The 16,914-nt window shown below is 42.1% G+C and overlaps 1 protein-coding gene across 2 annotated transcripts in view; it reads left to right on the top strand.

Moving 5' to 3' along the window:
- rnf17 (ring finger protein 17) overlaps positions 1–16,143 on the top strand; it is a 42,755-nt gene extending 26,612 nt beyond the window's left edge. For both annotated transcript variants that reach the window (XM_061894009.1, XM_061894008.1), the window contains 14 exons: positions 1,426–1,547; positions 1,740–1,890; positions 1,960–2,071; positions 6,719–6,882; positions 10,606–10,725; positions 10,800–10,880; positions 10,958–11,074; positions 11,135–11,191; positions 11,272–11,382; positions 11,450–11,570; positions 15,181–15,316; positions 15,383–15,569; positions 15,658–15,760; positions 15,846–16,143. In XM_061894009.1, coding sequence (XP_061749993.1) covers positions 1,426–1,547; positions 1,740–1,890; positions 1,960–2,071; positions 6,719–6,882; positions 10,606–10,725; positions 10,800–10,880; positions 10,958–11,074; positions 11,135–11,191; positions 11,272–11,382; positions 11,450–11,570; positions 15,181–15,316; positions 15,383–15,569; positions 15,658–15,753 — 1,575 coding nt within the window. In that variant the 3' untranslated portion in view covers positions 15,754–15,760; positions 15,846–16,143. The remainder of the gene's footprint in view (positions 1–1,425; positions 1,548–1,739; positions 1,891–1,959; positions 2,072–6,718; positions 6,883–10,605; positions 10,726–10,799; positions 10,881–10,957; positions 11,075–11,134; positions 11,192–11,271; positions 11,383–11,449; positions 11,571–15,180; positions 15,317–15,382; positions 15,570–15,657; positions 15,761–15,845) is intronic.
- The last annotated feature ends 771 nt before the right edge of the window (positions 16,144–16,914 follow it).

Genomic DNA, 16,914 nt, shown 5'->3' with positions numbered 1-16,914 from the left:
AAAACTTTTGGTGCCTTGTGAAGACAGAAAAGTACAGTGGTGTATGCGCAGCAGCTATGAAGGTTGCAAGCCTGTTTGGTTCAACGTATCTTTGTGAATCAGCCTTTTCTGACATGAACTTCATCAAGAACAAACACAGAACACGCCTCACTGATGCACATCTGCAAGACTCAGAGTTGCAGTGTCAAGTTACACAGCAGAGTGGTTAACAGCATGCAATGCCAGGCTTCCCACTGACTGACAAAGAAACAGATAACAGATTTGGTGTCCAGTTCAAAGTGTGACATGATTTATTTAAAAATTTGAGAGTTGACTTTTGTATTTTACATCTGTTATTATTTGTACAAACATGGTGCAAAGTAATTCATGGTTTGTTAAAAAATGTTAGTGGCTAGCTAGTTAAAATGGGATATTGGGATTTCACAAGACTGTCTTGGAAGTGATCATTTGAAAATGTTCGATTTGAAAAATGTGCACTTAGTGAAAATATAAAAATAAAGTGTTGCATATTGATATTTATCTGTTTCTATATATATTTATTGTGAGAAATCATTAAGATGATCAGTGTTTCCACAAAGATAAATATAATTAATTATTAATAATAAAATATAGTTAAAGGTAAATTGAGCAAATTGGCTATTTTTGGCAATTTATTTAAGCGTGTATCAAACTGGTAGCCCTTTGCATTAATCAATACCCAAGAAGTAGCTCTTGGTTTCAAAAAGGTTGGTGACCCCTGGTTTAATGCATCCAGCAGGTCATCACAACAAAATTAGGCATAATAATGTGTTAATTCCACGACTGTATATATCTGTATCGGTTGATATCAGAATCGGTAATTAAGAGTTGGACAATATCGGAATATTGGATATTGGCAAAAAAAAACATTATCGGACATCTCTAATCTAAATATTTTACTTGTTTATTTACATACCATGTACAATACTACCTTTTTATTTGCAAAATTATTTTAATTAAGACAGAAGTTTTAAGTTTGCACTTTATTAATCTCAATGGAGGATGTTTTTTATTCGCATACAATGCTCCATTTTTGTTTGCAGAAGTATTGCCTCCCAGAAGAAGTTCTTTGAAAATAATTGCATAAAAAGTGCAGTTTATATCTGGCCTAAAAAGAAAAACATACAAATTATAATTTTTGCTAAGAGTAGGATGCAGTGTCATTTCAAACTAGTTCATGATCCGATAAAGGGAAAACTTGTTTTGAATTATCACTGTCATTTGTACTGGTAAATCAAATTTGTCGTGACAAAGTAAGAGATTTTATTTTAGCCTACTTTAATGCTACCACTTCATGACACTTTCATGCTACTTTCATGCTACTTTCAGACTTTTGTACCACTCCTGGACACTTTCATCTTTGATTTCTGCTGCTGTGACACGCTTCTCGTGTTCTCTCCTTGTCAGGATCTTAGGGATCAGCGTCCATCACCCGTCACTTTGCATTGCACCAACAAGATGGGAGACTTGGTCAACTTCACAGACTTTCTGGCCAGCAAGGGTCTCGCCCTAAAGGAGAGGAAAGCAGCGTAAGTGTGTTCAAGCTAGCAGTTATAAATGAATGATTGAACCCACAAAGCATTCTAAAAATTATTTCAGTAACTTTGAAAGATGAAAAACCTTCAGTTAGGTTGTCTGTAAGTGTACATTGAAGATGTTGAAATGAAGCCTTTGATGCCTCCTGACGTGACGTCATGTGATGTTTGCGTATGTTTTTGCAGCGCTAAAAAGGCACACGAAGAGTCTTCAAGTGCAGTGAAAACGCCACCTTCACCAGCATATTCTTTAACGCCTATGCCCCCTGTTTCGTCTGCGCTGACTCAGGCGGTTGCCCCACGGCCCGCCATGCGCACCATCAGGCCCACCGAGAAGGTGATCCCACAGGGACACAGCTGCATTTGACTTACTTCTGATCACATGGCTTCCTGTTTGCACATGCAGGTAAAAACGGAGCTGTACAAAGCACCTGAGCTGCCTTGCCTGGGCCACAATCACATGACCATCTCTGCCATCAAAGAGGACGGCCTGATCTACGCCAGAACCCAGAACGCAGGTATGTGCCTGTTCTGTCTCGTCATGCTGAGACACGATGACTTAGGCCCAGTCCCAATGTTCAGCCTCACTCACTACCACTAGCCCCCACTCACAAAGGACACAATAAGGGGTAGGGCTTTGTAATCTTACCTAGAAATTGTGACACCGCTTGCTACGTCACTGCATATTTAAGTTGGGGCACGTAAGCGACTACGTAAAGTTTGCACCTGCGTCCCTTTTTTGGTACCAGAACTGGTACCAAAATGTATTAAATATGTATTTTCATACTTTTCAAAATAAAAGGGGACCACAAAAAATGTCATTATTGGCTTCATTTTAAAAATAAATGTTATGATAAAACTTATCCTTAAACATGTTTTTTATTGCACACAAAGAACAGTTTTAGATGATGGGAATTCAAAATAAAGGCATTAAAGGGGAACGTTATCACAATTTCAAAAGGGTTAAAAACAATAAAAATGAGTTCCCAGTGGCTTGTTGTATTTTTTGATGTTTTTTTCAAAATGTTACCAGTCTCGGAATATCCCTAAATAAAGCTTTAAAGTGCCTTATTTTCGGCTCTCTGCGAAGACACTGGCCATTTCCCTGTGACGTCACACAGTGCTGCCAATGTAAACAAACAATGGGAATACCACAGCAAGATATAGTGACATCAGCTCGGATTCAGACTCGAATTTCAGCAGTTTAAGCGATTCAACAGATTACGCATGTATTGAAACAGATGGTTGGAGTATGAAAGTATTGAAAAAGAAACTGAAGCTATTGAGCGAATAGCTATTTACGCTATTCATAGCCATAGCATGGCCGAATAGCTGCGTTAGCAACGCCGGTAAAATGTGCGGACCAAACAATCAGGACTTTCGCATCTTGTGACACTGGAGCAACTTAAATCCGTCGATTGGTAAGTGGGTTTTTTTAGCATTAAATTTGGGTGGAAGGAAATGTAATATAGTTGCAAATGCATCTGCAGGTTATCCATACATCTCTGTGCCATGTATGCTTTAGCACCGCCGGTAATTAGCATGTTAGCATCGATTAGCGTAGCATGTTAGCATCGATTAGCTGGCAGTCAACATCAACGAAACTCACCTTTGTGATTTCGTTGACTATCGTTGCAAATGCATTTGCAGGTTATCCATACATCTCTGTGCCATGTCTGCTTTAGCACCGCCGGTAAATAGGATGTTAGCTCCGATTAGCGTAGCATGTTAGCATCGATTAGCTAGCAGTCACGCCGCGACCAAATATATCTGATTAGCACATAAGTCAACATCAACAAACTCACCTTTGTGATTTAGTTGACTTTATGGTTGCAAATGCATCTGCAGGTTATCCATACATCTCTGTGCCATGTCTGTCATCGCCGGTAAAATGTGGAGACACTTTGGTACATTCAATGGGGGTCTGGCGGCAGACACTTTGGCATCTTCGGGCCAGTGGTGCAACTTGAATCCCTCCCTGTTAGTGTTGTTACACCCTCCGACAACACACCGACGAGGCATGATGTCTCCAAGGTTCCAAAAAATAGTCAAAAAAACGGAAAATAACTGAGCTGAGACCCGGTGTTTGTAATGTGTTGAAAATGAAAATGGTGGGTGTGTTACCTCGGCGACGTCACATTCTGACGTCATCGCCTCCAGAGCGATAAACAGAAAGGCGTTTAATTCGCCAAAATTCACCCATTTAGAGTTTGGAAATCGGTTAAAAAAAGTATATGGTCTTTTTTCTGCAACATCAAGGTATATATTGACGCTTACATAGGTCTGCTGATAATGTTCCCCTTTAAACACTGAGCTTTTCTTTTCAATTGTACATATTACATAGCCTGCCATAATCTAGAATTAGGTAAAATAGAATAGAAAGCTTTATTAACATTGTATAAAACGCAGGGTTTCCCCTACCTGTAAACAATCGTGGCACCACGCCACTGTAAAATTACTCCGATGGTTTGGCTTCAAGCGGGAATATGTCGAACAGACAACCGTAATTTGTCAAGTGTGGGGCAAAAGTGTTGCTACAAAAAGTAGCACTCCTGCTAATATGTAGCATCATTTGAAAAGTCACCCGCTAGAGAATGAAGAGTGCTTGAAACTCAGAGAAAGCTCACCGAAAGCTTTTGTTGTTGCGCCTTGTTTGTCTCGTTCACTATGTCAAGCGCTTTGAGTCTCTGGAGAAAAGCAGTATATAAATATAATTCACTTTTCTTCGCTCGGCTCACTGCTTCGTTTTCAGATGCTGGAATAAGTGTCAGAAATTAGCATGAGAGTGTCCGAAAGTAGCATGAGAGTAGCATAAAGGTATCATGGAGTGGCATCAAAGTGTCACGGAGTAGCATGAAGGTAGGGCTGGGCGATATATCGCGGGTTTGTCTCTGTGCGATACAGAAAATGACTATATCGTGACATTGGAGTATACGTTCTTACGCAGTTGCTTTTAGCTGCGGGCATTACACTACAGGCTCTTCTCACTCTTTCTTGTCTCTCCTTCTCAAAGAGACTTAAACAAGTGCACCTTCTTACATACGTCACATACGCATACGCCCTCGCTGAGCAGAGAGGTAGCAGCATGGGTAACGTTAGCTTTGGTGCGAGTGGTAATATGAGAGAAATAAGGTGCGAATCTGGTAACAAATGAAGGAAGAATTAATTCCCAGGAATAACACCGTCTAGCGGTTGTTTGGCTTCAAGCGGGAAGAGGTCGAACATCCTTTCATTTTCTTCCGCTTATTCCCTTTGGGGTCGCGGGGGGCGCTGGTGCCTATCTCAGCTACAATCGGGCGGAAGGCGGTGTATAACCTGGACAAGTTGCCTCCTCATTGCAGAAGATGTCGAACAGACAACTGTAATTTGTCAAGTGTGGGGCAAAAGCATTGCAATAAAAAGTAGCATTACTGCTAATATGTAGCATCATTTAAAAAGTCACCCACTAGAGAACGAAGAGTGCTTGAAACTCTGCATGTCAACATCTCCGGCCGGTGCCACACCAACAAAATGCCGAGGCAACCATTTCCAGATCAACACCGTACGGAAAAAATAGTCAACATCAAAAGGAGATAATTTCCGCAGTAACCTACCACATAGCGAAGGACGAACACTATTTGATTTCCTATTAGGCAACTCATTTTTATTTGACTGTTGTTGAAAAATCTTGTGTGACATCATGCACCTAATTTGTTTTAAACTATTGTAGTGGTGTTCTGTACAAAAAGTGCACTTTAATTTAGTGTTGTTTTGATATCATCTTAGTGACATCATGCACAAAAGTGCACTTATAGCTTGTTTTAAAATGTCTATGACAATCTTGCACTTTCTGTTTTGTAAATGACATGAATGTTTGTAGATGCATTTGCAACTATATTACGTTTCCTTCCACCCACATTTAATGCGAAACAAACACTTACCAAACGACAGATTTAAGTTGCTCCAGTGTCAAAAGATGCGAAAGTCCTGATCGTTTGGTCCGCACATTTTACCGGCGATGCTAACGCAGCTATTCGGCCATGCTATGGCTATGAATAGCGTCAATAGCTATTCACTCAATAGCTTCAGTTTCTTCTTCAATATTTTCATACTCCAACCATCTGTTTCAATACATGCGTAATCTGTTGAATCGCTTAAGTCGCTGAAATCCGAGTTTGAATCCGAGCTAATGTCGCTATATCTTGCTGTGGTATTCCCATTGTTTGTTTACATTGGCAGCACTGTGTGACGTCACAGGGAAATGGCCAGTGTCTTCGCAGAGAGCCGAAAATAAGGCACTTTAAAGCTTTATTTAGGGATATTCCGAGACCAATAAAATTTTGAAAAAAACTTCAAAAAATACAACAAGCCACTGGGAACTGAGTTTTATTGTTTTTAACCCTTTTGAAATTGTGATAATGTTCCCCTTTAATAAATGTTTAAAAAATACACGTTTGTTAAATTACCTTAGTTGTGATCTACCGAGGATGTCGTTGTGGTTTGTGCAGCCTTTTGAGACACTGGTGATTTAGGACTATATAAATAAACATTGCTTGATTGATTGATTGATTTCCCTCTCTGCATGAGAGTTTAAAAGTAGCATGTATTAATGCAGTATGAAGAAGAATGTTTGAATGTAGACACATAGAATCATCATACTGCTGGGATTATATGCATCAAGTGTTCATTCAAGGCTAAGGCAAAATATGGAGATATGTATGGTGTATCGTGACATGGCCTAAAAATATCGAGATATTAAAAAAAGGCCATATTGCCCAGGCCTAATTCATCGTGCTTCGGTTGATGAATAAACACCATCGCCGACCGTTGTCTCCGGTGACTTTTTTAAAGAAATTTAACGTTAATATTTTCACACTCTCAAGCTTTTCGTCGGTATTTTACCCTCATGTTAGCTAGCATGGTTTATTTCACACTAACGTATAATATATAACTTATGCAGAAATTGTGGAATTTTCTCTGGCCCTGCCTGGGTGAGTCAGCGTCGGAAATCCCTCGCTCTGAAGGGCTAAATTCATACCCCTTATCCCTCGTTATGCCCGCTACCCCTATATGCAAAGAGTATTTGGGACACCACTACCTTTACGGGAACATCCAAAATGTAGGGATATGGCTAAAAAGTCGGGCAAAGGGGTGTATTGGGACTGGGCCTCAGTTGTCTTTATCAGATTGTCAGTTGGAGCAGCTGAGGGACAAGATACAGCAGAGCATGAAGACGCTGCCCAATCAGAAGCGCTACACCTGGAAGACGGTCAAGGGCTGCGCCGTCATTGGCCCTGACATGCTCTGGTATCGAGGACAGATGCTGGAAGTCACGGGAGGAAATGTGAAGGTAGGAGACAAATATGTTAAATTATCGCATTACCATGAATTAATTTACGTGGAAAAACTTATTCGGGTGTTAACATTTAGTGGTCAATTGCACGGAATATGTACTGTAATCTGCAATGTACTGATAAACGTCTCAATCAATCAAAAAGCATCACCTGGATCTGATGATCCCAAGTCAGTTTTTTCATCTGGTTTTGACTCACTTTCACCTCCTTGCACGGATTCACTTGAAGGTCCTGAGTTCCTTTCACTAACTGGTCCTTGGTCAGTTGGACTCACTGGTGCCAGGTCAGTCAGCTTCTCTGTTAGCTGGAGTCTAACTTGACTTGCCGGTTGTGGATAAGTTTTATCAGCCGCTTTTACTGACTCATTGGCCTAGTAGAGTGAGTGTCCGCCCTGAGATCGGTAGGTTGGGAGTTCAAATCCCGGCCGAGTCATACCAAAAACTATTAAAAAAATGGGACCAATTGCCTCCCTGCTTGGCACTTAGTATTAAGGGTTGGAATAAGGGGTTAAAGGGGAACATTATCACAATTTCAAAAGGGTTAAAAACAAAAAAAATCAGTTCCCAGTGGCTTGTTGTATTTTTTGAAGTTTTTTTCTAAATTTTACCAGTCTCGGAATATCCCTAAATAAAGCTTTAAAGTGCCTTATTTTCGGCTCTCTGCGAAGACACTGGCCATTTCCCTGTGACGTCACACAGTGCTGCCAATGTAAACAAACAATGGGAATACCACAGCAAGATATAGCGACATTAGCTCGGATTCAAACTCTGATTTTAGCGACTTAAGCGATTCAACAGATTTCACATGTATTGAAACAGATGGTTCAATCAATCAATCAATCAATGTTTATTTATATAGCCCCAAATCACAAATGTCTCAAAGGACTGCACAAATCATTACGACTACAACATCCTCGGAAGAACCCACAAAGTTGGAGTATGAAGTATTGAAGAAGAAACTGAAGCTATTAAGCGAATAGCTATTGACGCTATTCATAGCCATAGCATGGCCGAATAGCTGCGTTAGCATCGCCGGTAAAATGTGCGGACCAAACGATCAGGACTTTCGCATCTTTTGACACTGGAGCAACTTAAATCCGTCGATTGGTAAGTGTTTTTTTCGCATTAAATGTGGGTGGAAGGAAACGTAATATAGTTGCAAATGCATCTACAGGTTATCCATACATCTCTGTGCCATGTCTGCTTTAGCACCGCCGGTAAATAGCATGTTAGCATCGATTAGCGTAGAATGTTAGCATCGATTAGCTGGCAGTCAACATCAACAAAACTCACCTTTGTGATTTCGTTGACTATCGTTGCAAATGCATCTGCAGGTTATCCATACATCTCTGTGCCATGTCTGCCTTAGCATCGCCGGTCGAATGTGGAGACACTCTGGCACATTCAATGGGGGTCTGGCGGCAGACACTTTGGCATCTTGGGGCCAGTGGTGCAACTTGAATCCCTCCCTGTTAGTGTTGTTACACCCTCCGACAACACACCGACGAGGCATGATGTCTCCAAGTAAAAAAAAACGGAAAATAACAGAGCTGAGACCCGGTGTTTATGTGTTGAAAATGAAAATGGTGGGTGTGTTACCTCGGCGACGTCACCGCCTCCAGCGCGATAAACAGAAAGGCGTTTAATTCGCCAAAATTCACCCATTTAAAGTTCGGAAATCGGTTAAAAAAATAGTTGGTCTTTTTTCTGCACCATCAAGGTATATATTGACGCTTACATAGGTCTGCTGATAATGTTCCCCTTTAAATAACCATAAATGATTCCCGGGCGCGGCACCGCTGCTGCCCACTGCTCCCCTCACTTCCCAGGGGGTGATCAAAGGGATGGGTCAAATGCAGAGGACAAATTTCACCACGCCTAGTGTGTGTGTGACAATCATTGGTACTTTAACTTTAACTTAAAGTCCATTCAAGGAGTAGTTGCTAGGTCAGCTAGGCTGATTTCTGATAGCTGAGAATCAGTAGACCAACTGGTAGAATTGTTCCCATCAGGAATGTATGCTATGATCCTATCTGTCTTGGCCCTGCAATGAGGTGGTGACTTGTCCAGGGTGTACCCGCCTACCGCCCGAATGCAGCTGACATAGGCTCCAGCCCCCAAACCACAAGCACAACCAGAATTATTCCGTACATTAGGCCCACCGGGTTATAAGGCGCACTGTCGAGTTTTGAGAAAATTAAATGATTTGAAGTGCGCCTTATAATCCGAAAAATAGGGTACTAAGAAATGTCCTTCCTTTGCCGTAATGGAAGTGATTATTAAAGGCCTACTGAAAGCCACTACTACCGACCACACAGTCTGATAGTTTATATATCAATGATGAAATATTAACATTGCAACACATGCCAAAAAACGGCCTTTTTAGTTTACTAAATTGCAATTTTAAATTTCGCGCAAAGTATCCTGTTGAAAACGTCGCGGTATGATGACGCGTGCGCGTGACGTCACGGATTGTAGCGGACATTTTGTTCCAGCCCGATCCCAGCTATAAGTCGTCTGCTTTAATCACATAATTAAAGAGTAGTCTGGACATCTGTTTTGCTGAATCTTTTGCAAATTGTTCAATTAATAATGGAGACGTCAAAGAAGAAAGATGTAGGTGGGAAGCGGTGTATTGCTGCTGCCTTTAGCAACACACACAGCTGGTGTTTCCTTGTTTACATTCCGGAAGGTGACGCTTTACTATGGAACAGAGCGGTCAAGCGAACATGGTTCTCTACCACATGGCAACCGGCAGGTTTCGGTGAGAAAATTGTGGTAAAAAGTCGGCTCTTACCGTAGACATGAGCGGAGCTTGCGTCGTTCCTCTTGCAACTGTGAAAGAGCCAGCTGTGGACTCTCTTTCTTCCTCCCTCCGACCGGCCGCCCCCGAACGTGGGATGCTTCCACCGTGGAGGAGGGGAAAATAAAGCTCAGCCCGGCCCGACCGGCTGCCTTCGCTTCGCCTCGTCGAGAAACGTGGCTTCCCTCAGAGACACTGGCTGTCACCACACCCCTCCGACTTTCAGGTACGACTATATAATCTCACTAAAACACTAGTAACACAATAAGCAGATAAGGGATTTTCCTAGTAAATGTGTCTAGTAACATCTGAATCGCTCACCCTGTCTTTTTTTTTTTTTTTCTAGTCCTTCACTCTCACTATCCTCATCCACGAATCTTTCATCCTCGCTCAAATTAATGTGGAGATCGTGGCTTTCTCGGTCCGGATCGCTCTCGCTGCTGGTGGCCATGATTGTAAACAATGTTCAGATGTGAGGAGCTCCACAACCCGTGACGTCACGCGCACATCGTCTGCTACTTCCGGTACAGGCAAGGCTTTTTTATCAGCCACCAAAAGTTGCGAATTTTAACGTCGATGTTCTCTACTAAATCCCTTCAGCAAAAATATGGCAATATTGCAAAATGATCAAGTCTGACACATAGAATGGACCTGCTATCCCCGTTTAAATAAGAAAATCTCATTTCAGTAGGCCTTTTAACAACTTAGGGGAGCACCTGAAAGGCATAATTCGACAAAGGCGATCACATCCTTTTTCATAAAAATTGATCGATACTGATCGGCAGCCGATGGATGGACACATCCCTACTGACACTGTCGGATCTGTAGATGGGTTTAACTGTTTGGTCGTGCTGGTAGTGAGCCAGTTTGACCTGGACTAGAGTCGATTGGGTGACAGAATGTGAGTGGGCTTGCAGGTGCAGTACGTAGATTACGGCCTGGTGGAGAACATCCCAGTGGTCCACGTGTATCCTCGTCTGCTGTGTGAGCACGTTCCTCAGCTTTGTATGGCCTGTAGGCTGCACGCCATCAGCCCTGTAAGACTCTGGTAGTACTTATAACAGTTCTGGTCTTAGTCCATGTCCATATCATACCGCACACTCGTCCTCAGGTTGGTGGCAGCTGGCAACAGGATGCAGTGGAGCTCCTCAAGGAGATGCTCCTGTATCGCCGTGTGGATGTGCACGTGCTGGTCAGAGACACACCCATAACACACGCTTGCACACACGATGGCTGGCAGTGTTGAGTGCGTTTGTTTGCGTTTGTCAGGAGGTGCCCGCTGACCCCAGACAACCTCTGACAGTTGAGATCTTCATAGATGGACTGAGCCTCAACGACATCCTGTGTCACCACAAACACGCCTTGAAGGACTCCACAAAACTGAAGGTGTGTGTTTGGGTGTGTGCACGCCCGCGTATCATCTAAATGTCTCCTTGTCCTCTGCAGACGCCGCCTCTTCCGCCGGCGGTCTCCATTTTGGACGTGTGGGACATCGACACAGAGGTGCTCGTGTAGCAATGAGACGTTTTGGACACGCGTCCATCATGTTAGCAAGTGAGAAGCTTCAGCATGTTTGTCTTCAGGGTCTGGAGGGCCTTGAGGAGGTAATGCTGGGACCTTTCACGGAGCCCACCCTGCCACAGGAAGATGAGCTGCTAAAGGTCCGAGTGAGACACCTGCAGACCCCCAACGAGGTAGCAACCATGAAATGTCCTTCTAAAGATGCCATGGAGACATTCTGATGGCGTGGCCGTCCTGTAGTTGTTCCTGTGCATGGAAGACACGACTAAGCTGGCGGTGGATGGTGAAACTCTGGAGGAGCTTCTGAGCAACATCAACGCCAACACTGAGAGTCTGAGAGAACTTAGCAACTTTCCACTTGGTAAGCAAATAGGTTTTCCACCTTAATGCTCATCAAAGTCTATGGGACCCGTTTTCATTTTTTATTAAAAGAAAAATGATACAATTAATTATTTTTTTTTAAACTGAGACTCACTGACTTTGGGTCATTTTCTGTGAAGAACATTTACCAGAATACATATTTAATGACCACACACACCATACACCCCTCCTACACATTTCTATTACATATAAGATGTCCGAGTCACTGGACCCGGGGATAATAGAAGTGTGGAAATTGATGTTCTGTGTACCACACACAACCACACAGCAGGCCTAGACAGGAGGAGGACAGAGTGTAGCTACACAGAACATCAGAGGGTCAAATGTGCGAGAAAATGAGAGCAGACAGCGTTGACAAACAATGTTGCAACCTTGTGTGGGCAACGCAGGTGCAGAAACACAAAAAAAGAATCCCTGTGGGATGCAGAAACTGGCCGAGACATTTTCCATGCAACGTTCATATTGTTACTCAGCCAGCGTTTGTGGGTCTGATGGACCCGTTGCATTTTGTGGCTTTTATTGCCTCACAATCAAACATGTTAAAATACTGAACAGATGTTTGTTGGGATAAGGTATAAAAAATATTTGGGTTCCGGGGGGAGTATGGTTGCAAAGCTGAAACTTAAAGGAATTGACGGAAGGTCACGACCAGGAGTGGAGCCTGCGGCTTAATTTGACTCAACACGGGGAACTTTACCTGGCCAGGACACGGAAAAGATTGACAGATTGATGGCTCTTTCTTGATTCTGTGGGCGTTTATTGGGATAAGGTAAACATCTGTTCAATATTTTAACATAAAAGCGTTTGATTGTGAGGCATTAAAAGCTACAAAATCCAACGGGTCCATCAGACCCACAAACGCTGGCTGAGTAATAACAATATGAACATTACACAAGGGTTAAAAATGGGACTGGGCGATATATCGATATACTTGATATATCGCGGGTTTGTCTGTGCGATATAGAAAATGACTATATGGTGATATTGGAGTATACGTTCTCACGCAGTTGCTTTTAGATGCGGGCATTACACTACAGGCTCTTCCCACTCTTTCTTGTCTCTCCTTCTCACAGAGACTTAAAACAAGAGCACCTTCTTACATACGTCACATACGTATACGCCCTTGCGGAGCAGAGAGGTAGCAGCATGGGTAAAGTTAGCTTTGGTACGAGCGGTAATACGAGAGAAAGAGGGTGCGAATCTGTTAACAAATGAAGTTAGAAATAATTCCCAAGAAAAACAGCAGGGGGTCAATCGTCTGCCGGTGGTTTGGCTTCAGGTGGGAATATGTCGAAAAGACAACCATAATTTGTCAAGTGTTGGCCAAAAGCATTGCTACAAAAAGTAGCATTACTGCTAATATGTAGCATAATTTGAAAAGTCACCTGCTAGAGAATGAAGAGTGCTTACTCCGCAGGTTAACATCTCTGTTCGGTGCCACACGCCCACACCATCTAAATGCCCAGGCAAACATTTCTAGATCAACACCATATGAAAAAAATAGTCAACAACAAAAGGAGATAATGTCCGCATTAACCTACCACATAGCGAAGGACATACACTATTTAATTTCCTATTATGCAGCTCATTTTTATTTAACACTTATTGAAATATCTTATGTGACATTAGGGCTGGGCGATATTGCCTTTTTTTAATATCGCGATATTTTTAGGCCATATCGCGATATACGATATACAGTATATTACGATATTTTGCCTTAGCCTTGAATGAACACTTGATGCATATAATCACAGCAGTATGATGATTCTATGTGTCTACATTTAAACATTCTTCTTCATACTGCATTAATATATGCTACTTTTAAACTTTCATGCAGAGAGGGAAATCACAACTAAGTCAATTGAACCAAAGTGTATTTTATTTACTTAGTAAGCAATGGCACAAACATTCAAGTCATTTCCAAAACATAAATTGCAAGCTTGTCAGAGACATTTTAAGTGTCAAATAAAAATGAGCTGCATAATAGGAAATCAAATAGTATTCGTCCTTCACTATGTGGATGTTACTACGGTTATTAAATTCTCTTCATTCTCTAGCGAGTGACTTTACAAACGATGCTACATATTAGCAGTAATGCTACTTGTTATACCAACGCTCCCCCCCCCTCCACTTGACAAATTACGGTTGTCTGTTCGACATATTCCCACTTGAAGCCGAACCATTGCCAGACGAGGAAAACCCTGCTGTTGTTATTGGGAATTAAGTCTTCCTTCATTTTTTACCAGATCCGCACCATCTTTCTCTCGTACGGCTACGTTAGCAGCTAACGTTAGCCACGCCGCTACCTCTCGGCCCTTCGAGGGCGCGTATGTGACGTGTGACGTATGTAAGCCTGCTTGTCTGCGAGAAGGAGAGACAGGAAAGAGCGAGGAGAGCCTGAAGTGTACGCCCGCAGCTAAAAGTCCTGCGTGTGAACGTATTTTCGAATATTACGATATATTCATTTTCTATATCGCACAGAGACAAACCTGCGATACGTCGTATATATCGATATATCGCCCAGCCCTATGTGACATGCACAAAAGTGCACTATTCGTTTTAAACTATTGTAGTGGCGTTCTGTACAAAAAGTGCACTTTAATTTACTGTTGTTTTGATATGTCATCTTAGTGACATCATGCACAAAAGTGCACTATTTGTTTTAAACTATTGTAGTGGCGTTCTGTACAAAAAGTGCACTTTAATTTACTGTTTTGATATGTCATCTTAGTGACATCATGCACAAAAGTGCACTATTTGTTTTAAACTATTGTAGTGGCGTTCTGTACAAAAAGTGCACTTTAATTTACTGTTGTTTTGACATGTCATCTTAGTGACATCATGCACAAAAGTGCACTATTTGTTTTTAACTATTGTAGTGGCGTTCTGTACAAAAAGTGCACTTTAATTTACTGTTGTTTTGACATGTCATCTTAGTGACATCATGCACAAAAGTGCACTATTTGTTTTAAACTATTGTAGTGGCGTTCTGTACAAAAAGTGCACTTTAATTTAGTGTTGTTTTGATATGTCATCTTAGTGACATCATGCACAAAAGTGCACTATTTGTTTTAAACTATTGTAGTGGCGTTCTGTACAAAAAGTGCACTTTAATTTAGTGTTGTTTTGATATGTCATCTTAGTGACATCATGCACAAAAGTGCACTCATAGCTTGTTTTAAAATATCTCTGACAATCTTGCACTTTCTGTTTTGAAATTACATGAATGTTTGTGCCACTGCTTAATAACTGTTTAATAAATACACTTTTAGTTGTGGTTTCCCTCTCTGCATGAAAGTTTAAAAGTAGCATATATTAATGCAGTATGAAGAAGAATGTTTTAATGTAGACACATAGAATCATCATACTGCTGTGATTTTATGCATCAAGTGTCCATTCAAGGCTAAGGCATATATATGGTGTCTCGCGATATGGCATAAAAATATCAAGGTATTAAAAAAAGGACATATCGCCCAGCCCTAGTTAAAAGCGTCACAGTGATGACAAAGAAGTGTGATGACAACCAAAGACATGCAATTTGACCACTTGGTGGCAGTACAGCCCTGATGGTTTGTTCTTGATGGTTTCAGGTGGTCCATGTCTGGCAGAGTACAGCAATGGAAGTTTTTACCGAGCCAAGATCATCGACATCATCAGTTCTGACCCGGTCATGATCCTGGTCCAACATGTGGACTTTGGTTCTTACGACACGCTCCCCACCAGCAAGTAAGAACTTGGCAAACGCGGCCTTGCTTCTGCTGCTCCACCAATAACCGCTCTCCTTCCTGCCAGACTGCGCCAGATGCCTGCCGAGCTGCTGCGATTTCCCGTCCAGGTCTTCAAAGTCCATGCCGCCGGCTTTAAAGCCCCGAACGTCGGCGTGGAGGACGAGGTTCTTCCTTACAGTCCAGAGTGGAGTGTGAAGGCCACGCTGGCCATGATCCAGCTGCTGCACGGCAACCTCACAGCATCTGTGGTGGTAACTTGTGTCCTTGTGTGCAATACCATCAAGCTCCTGCAGATGGGGTTGGTTGCTTCTCACCTTTTCTTCTGCTGCTTTCATTCAGACTCGGGTACCAGAGCTCTCAGTGTTGCTTTACAACGACGACGACAACTTGGTCTTTTTGTCTCTGGTGGAAAGTGGCCTTGCCGAACTCGACTGAACATCAAGTTAGTTACTTTTTACTCATTTTTTTATCATTTTAATATTTAATTCTGTCTTGTTAGATGATCATTTTTCATCTTCTCTCTGCAGGTTCACCACACGTTCTTGATTTTCCTTTCATTTCTACCGCAAACAAATTTCCCGTCTTTAATGTTTTCATGTAAAGATATTTTTGATTGAAGCAGTTCTGAAATGTTTCAATGAAGCAGTTTCATTGAAACATGTTTTCAGTAAAGCGTTTTCTTTCGGGGGTTTTTTTGCTAAAGCTTTTTAGGTTTGGGGGAGGTTCTCCAAAGTAAAGTTTGCTTCCTTTGCTATTGTTTTATCAAGTTTTTGAGTCATTGTTCGTATGATTCACATTTTTGTGTTAATAAATTCTGTTCTTGAATGCATCTCAACCTGTGATTATCTAAACCAGGGGTGGGCATTACGTCGATCGCGATCGACTGGTCGATCTCGGAGGGTGTGTCAGTCGATCTCAAGCCAGGCATTAAAAAATAGACATAAAAATGAGCAATCATCAATCATACCAAGACTTCACTTTCGTCAGTTGTTTGACATTCTCGGCACCCGAGGATCTTGTGAGATGACGCTGGCTGCTGCGAGCTCATATTTAAGAAAAAAATCACTAACAGGGCGGACGCAGAGAAACACATTTTATTTCTAGAGACTCCGTACCTACTGTCAAAACTCTAAAGACCGACTGCACAGTTCCTGTCTTCACCATAAAAGACCTGTTTCATCCTGCCTGTGCTAACAAAATAAGAGTCTCCGAAAGCTAGCGTGCACAAGCTAGCAAGCTACGGAGTTTGATGCCAATGTATTTCTCCCCCGCCCTCAGCGACCGCTTTCTCACTTGCTTGCCCACCCGCACACTCACTGACGTCACTCACCTGCTGCCAGACATTAAAGGGCCACACACATATGCTACTCTCATAACAAAGTGTTTAAAAACGAGTATGCAAGTTGGACAAATGAGATGCCAAATCCAACCACTTTCATGTGGTATTGGACAGAAAGGAGGACCTTTTTTTTTTCCTCCATTTGAAAATGCGGACGTTATCAGCACCACTGTCTGATTCCAATCAATGCAAGTCATCAGAATCAGGTAATACACCAACTTATATTCTTGTCTTCATGAAAGAAAGGAATCTATGTG

Source organism: Nerophis ophidion, linkage group LG03, assembly GCF_033978795.1.
Source record: "Nerophis ophidion isolate RoL-2023_Sa linkage group LG03, RoL_Noph_v1.0, whole genome shotgun sequence".
NCBI classification, from domain to species: Eukaryota; Metazoa; Chordata; class Actinopteri; order Syngnathiformes; family Syngnathidae; genus Nerophis; species Nerophis ophidion.
Note: the sequence above shows the minus strand (reverse complement) of the source record. Positions and strands in the feature narration are given on the sequence as shown.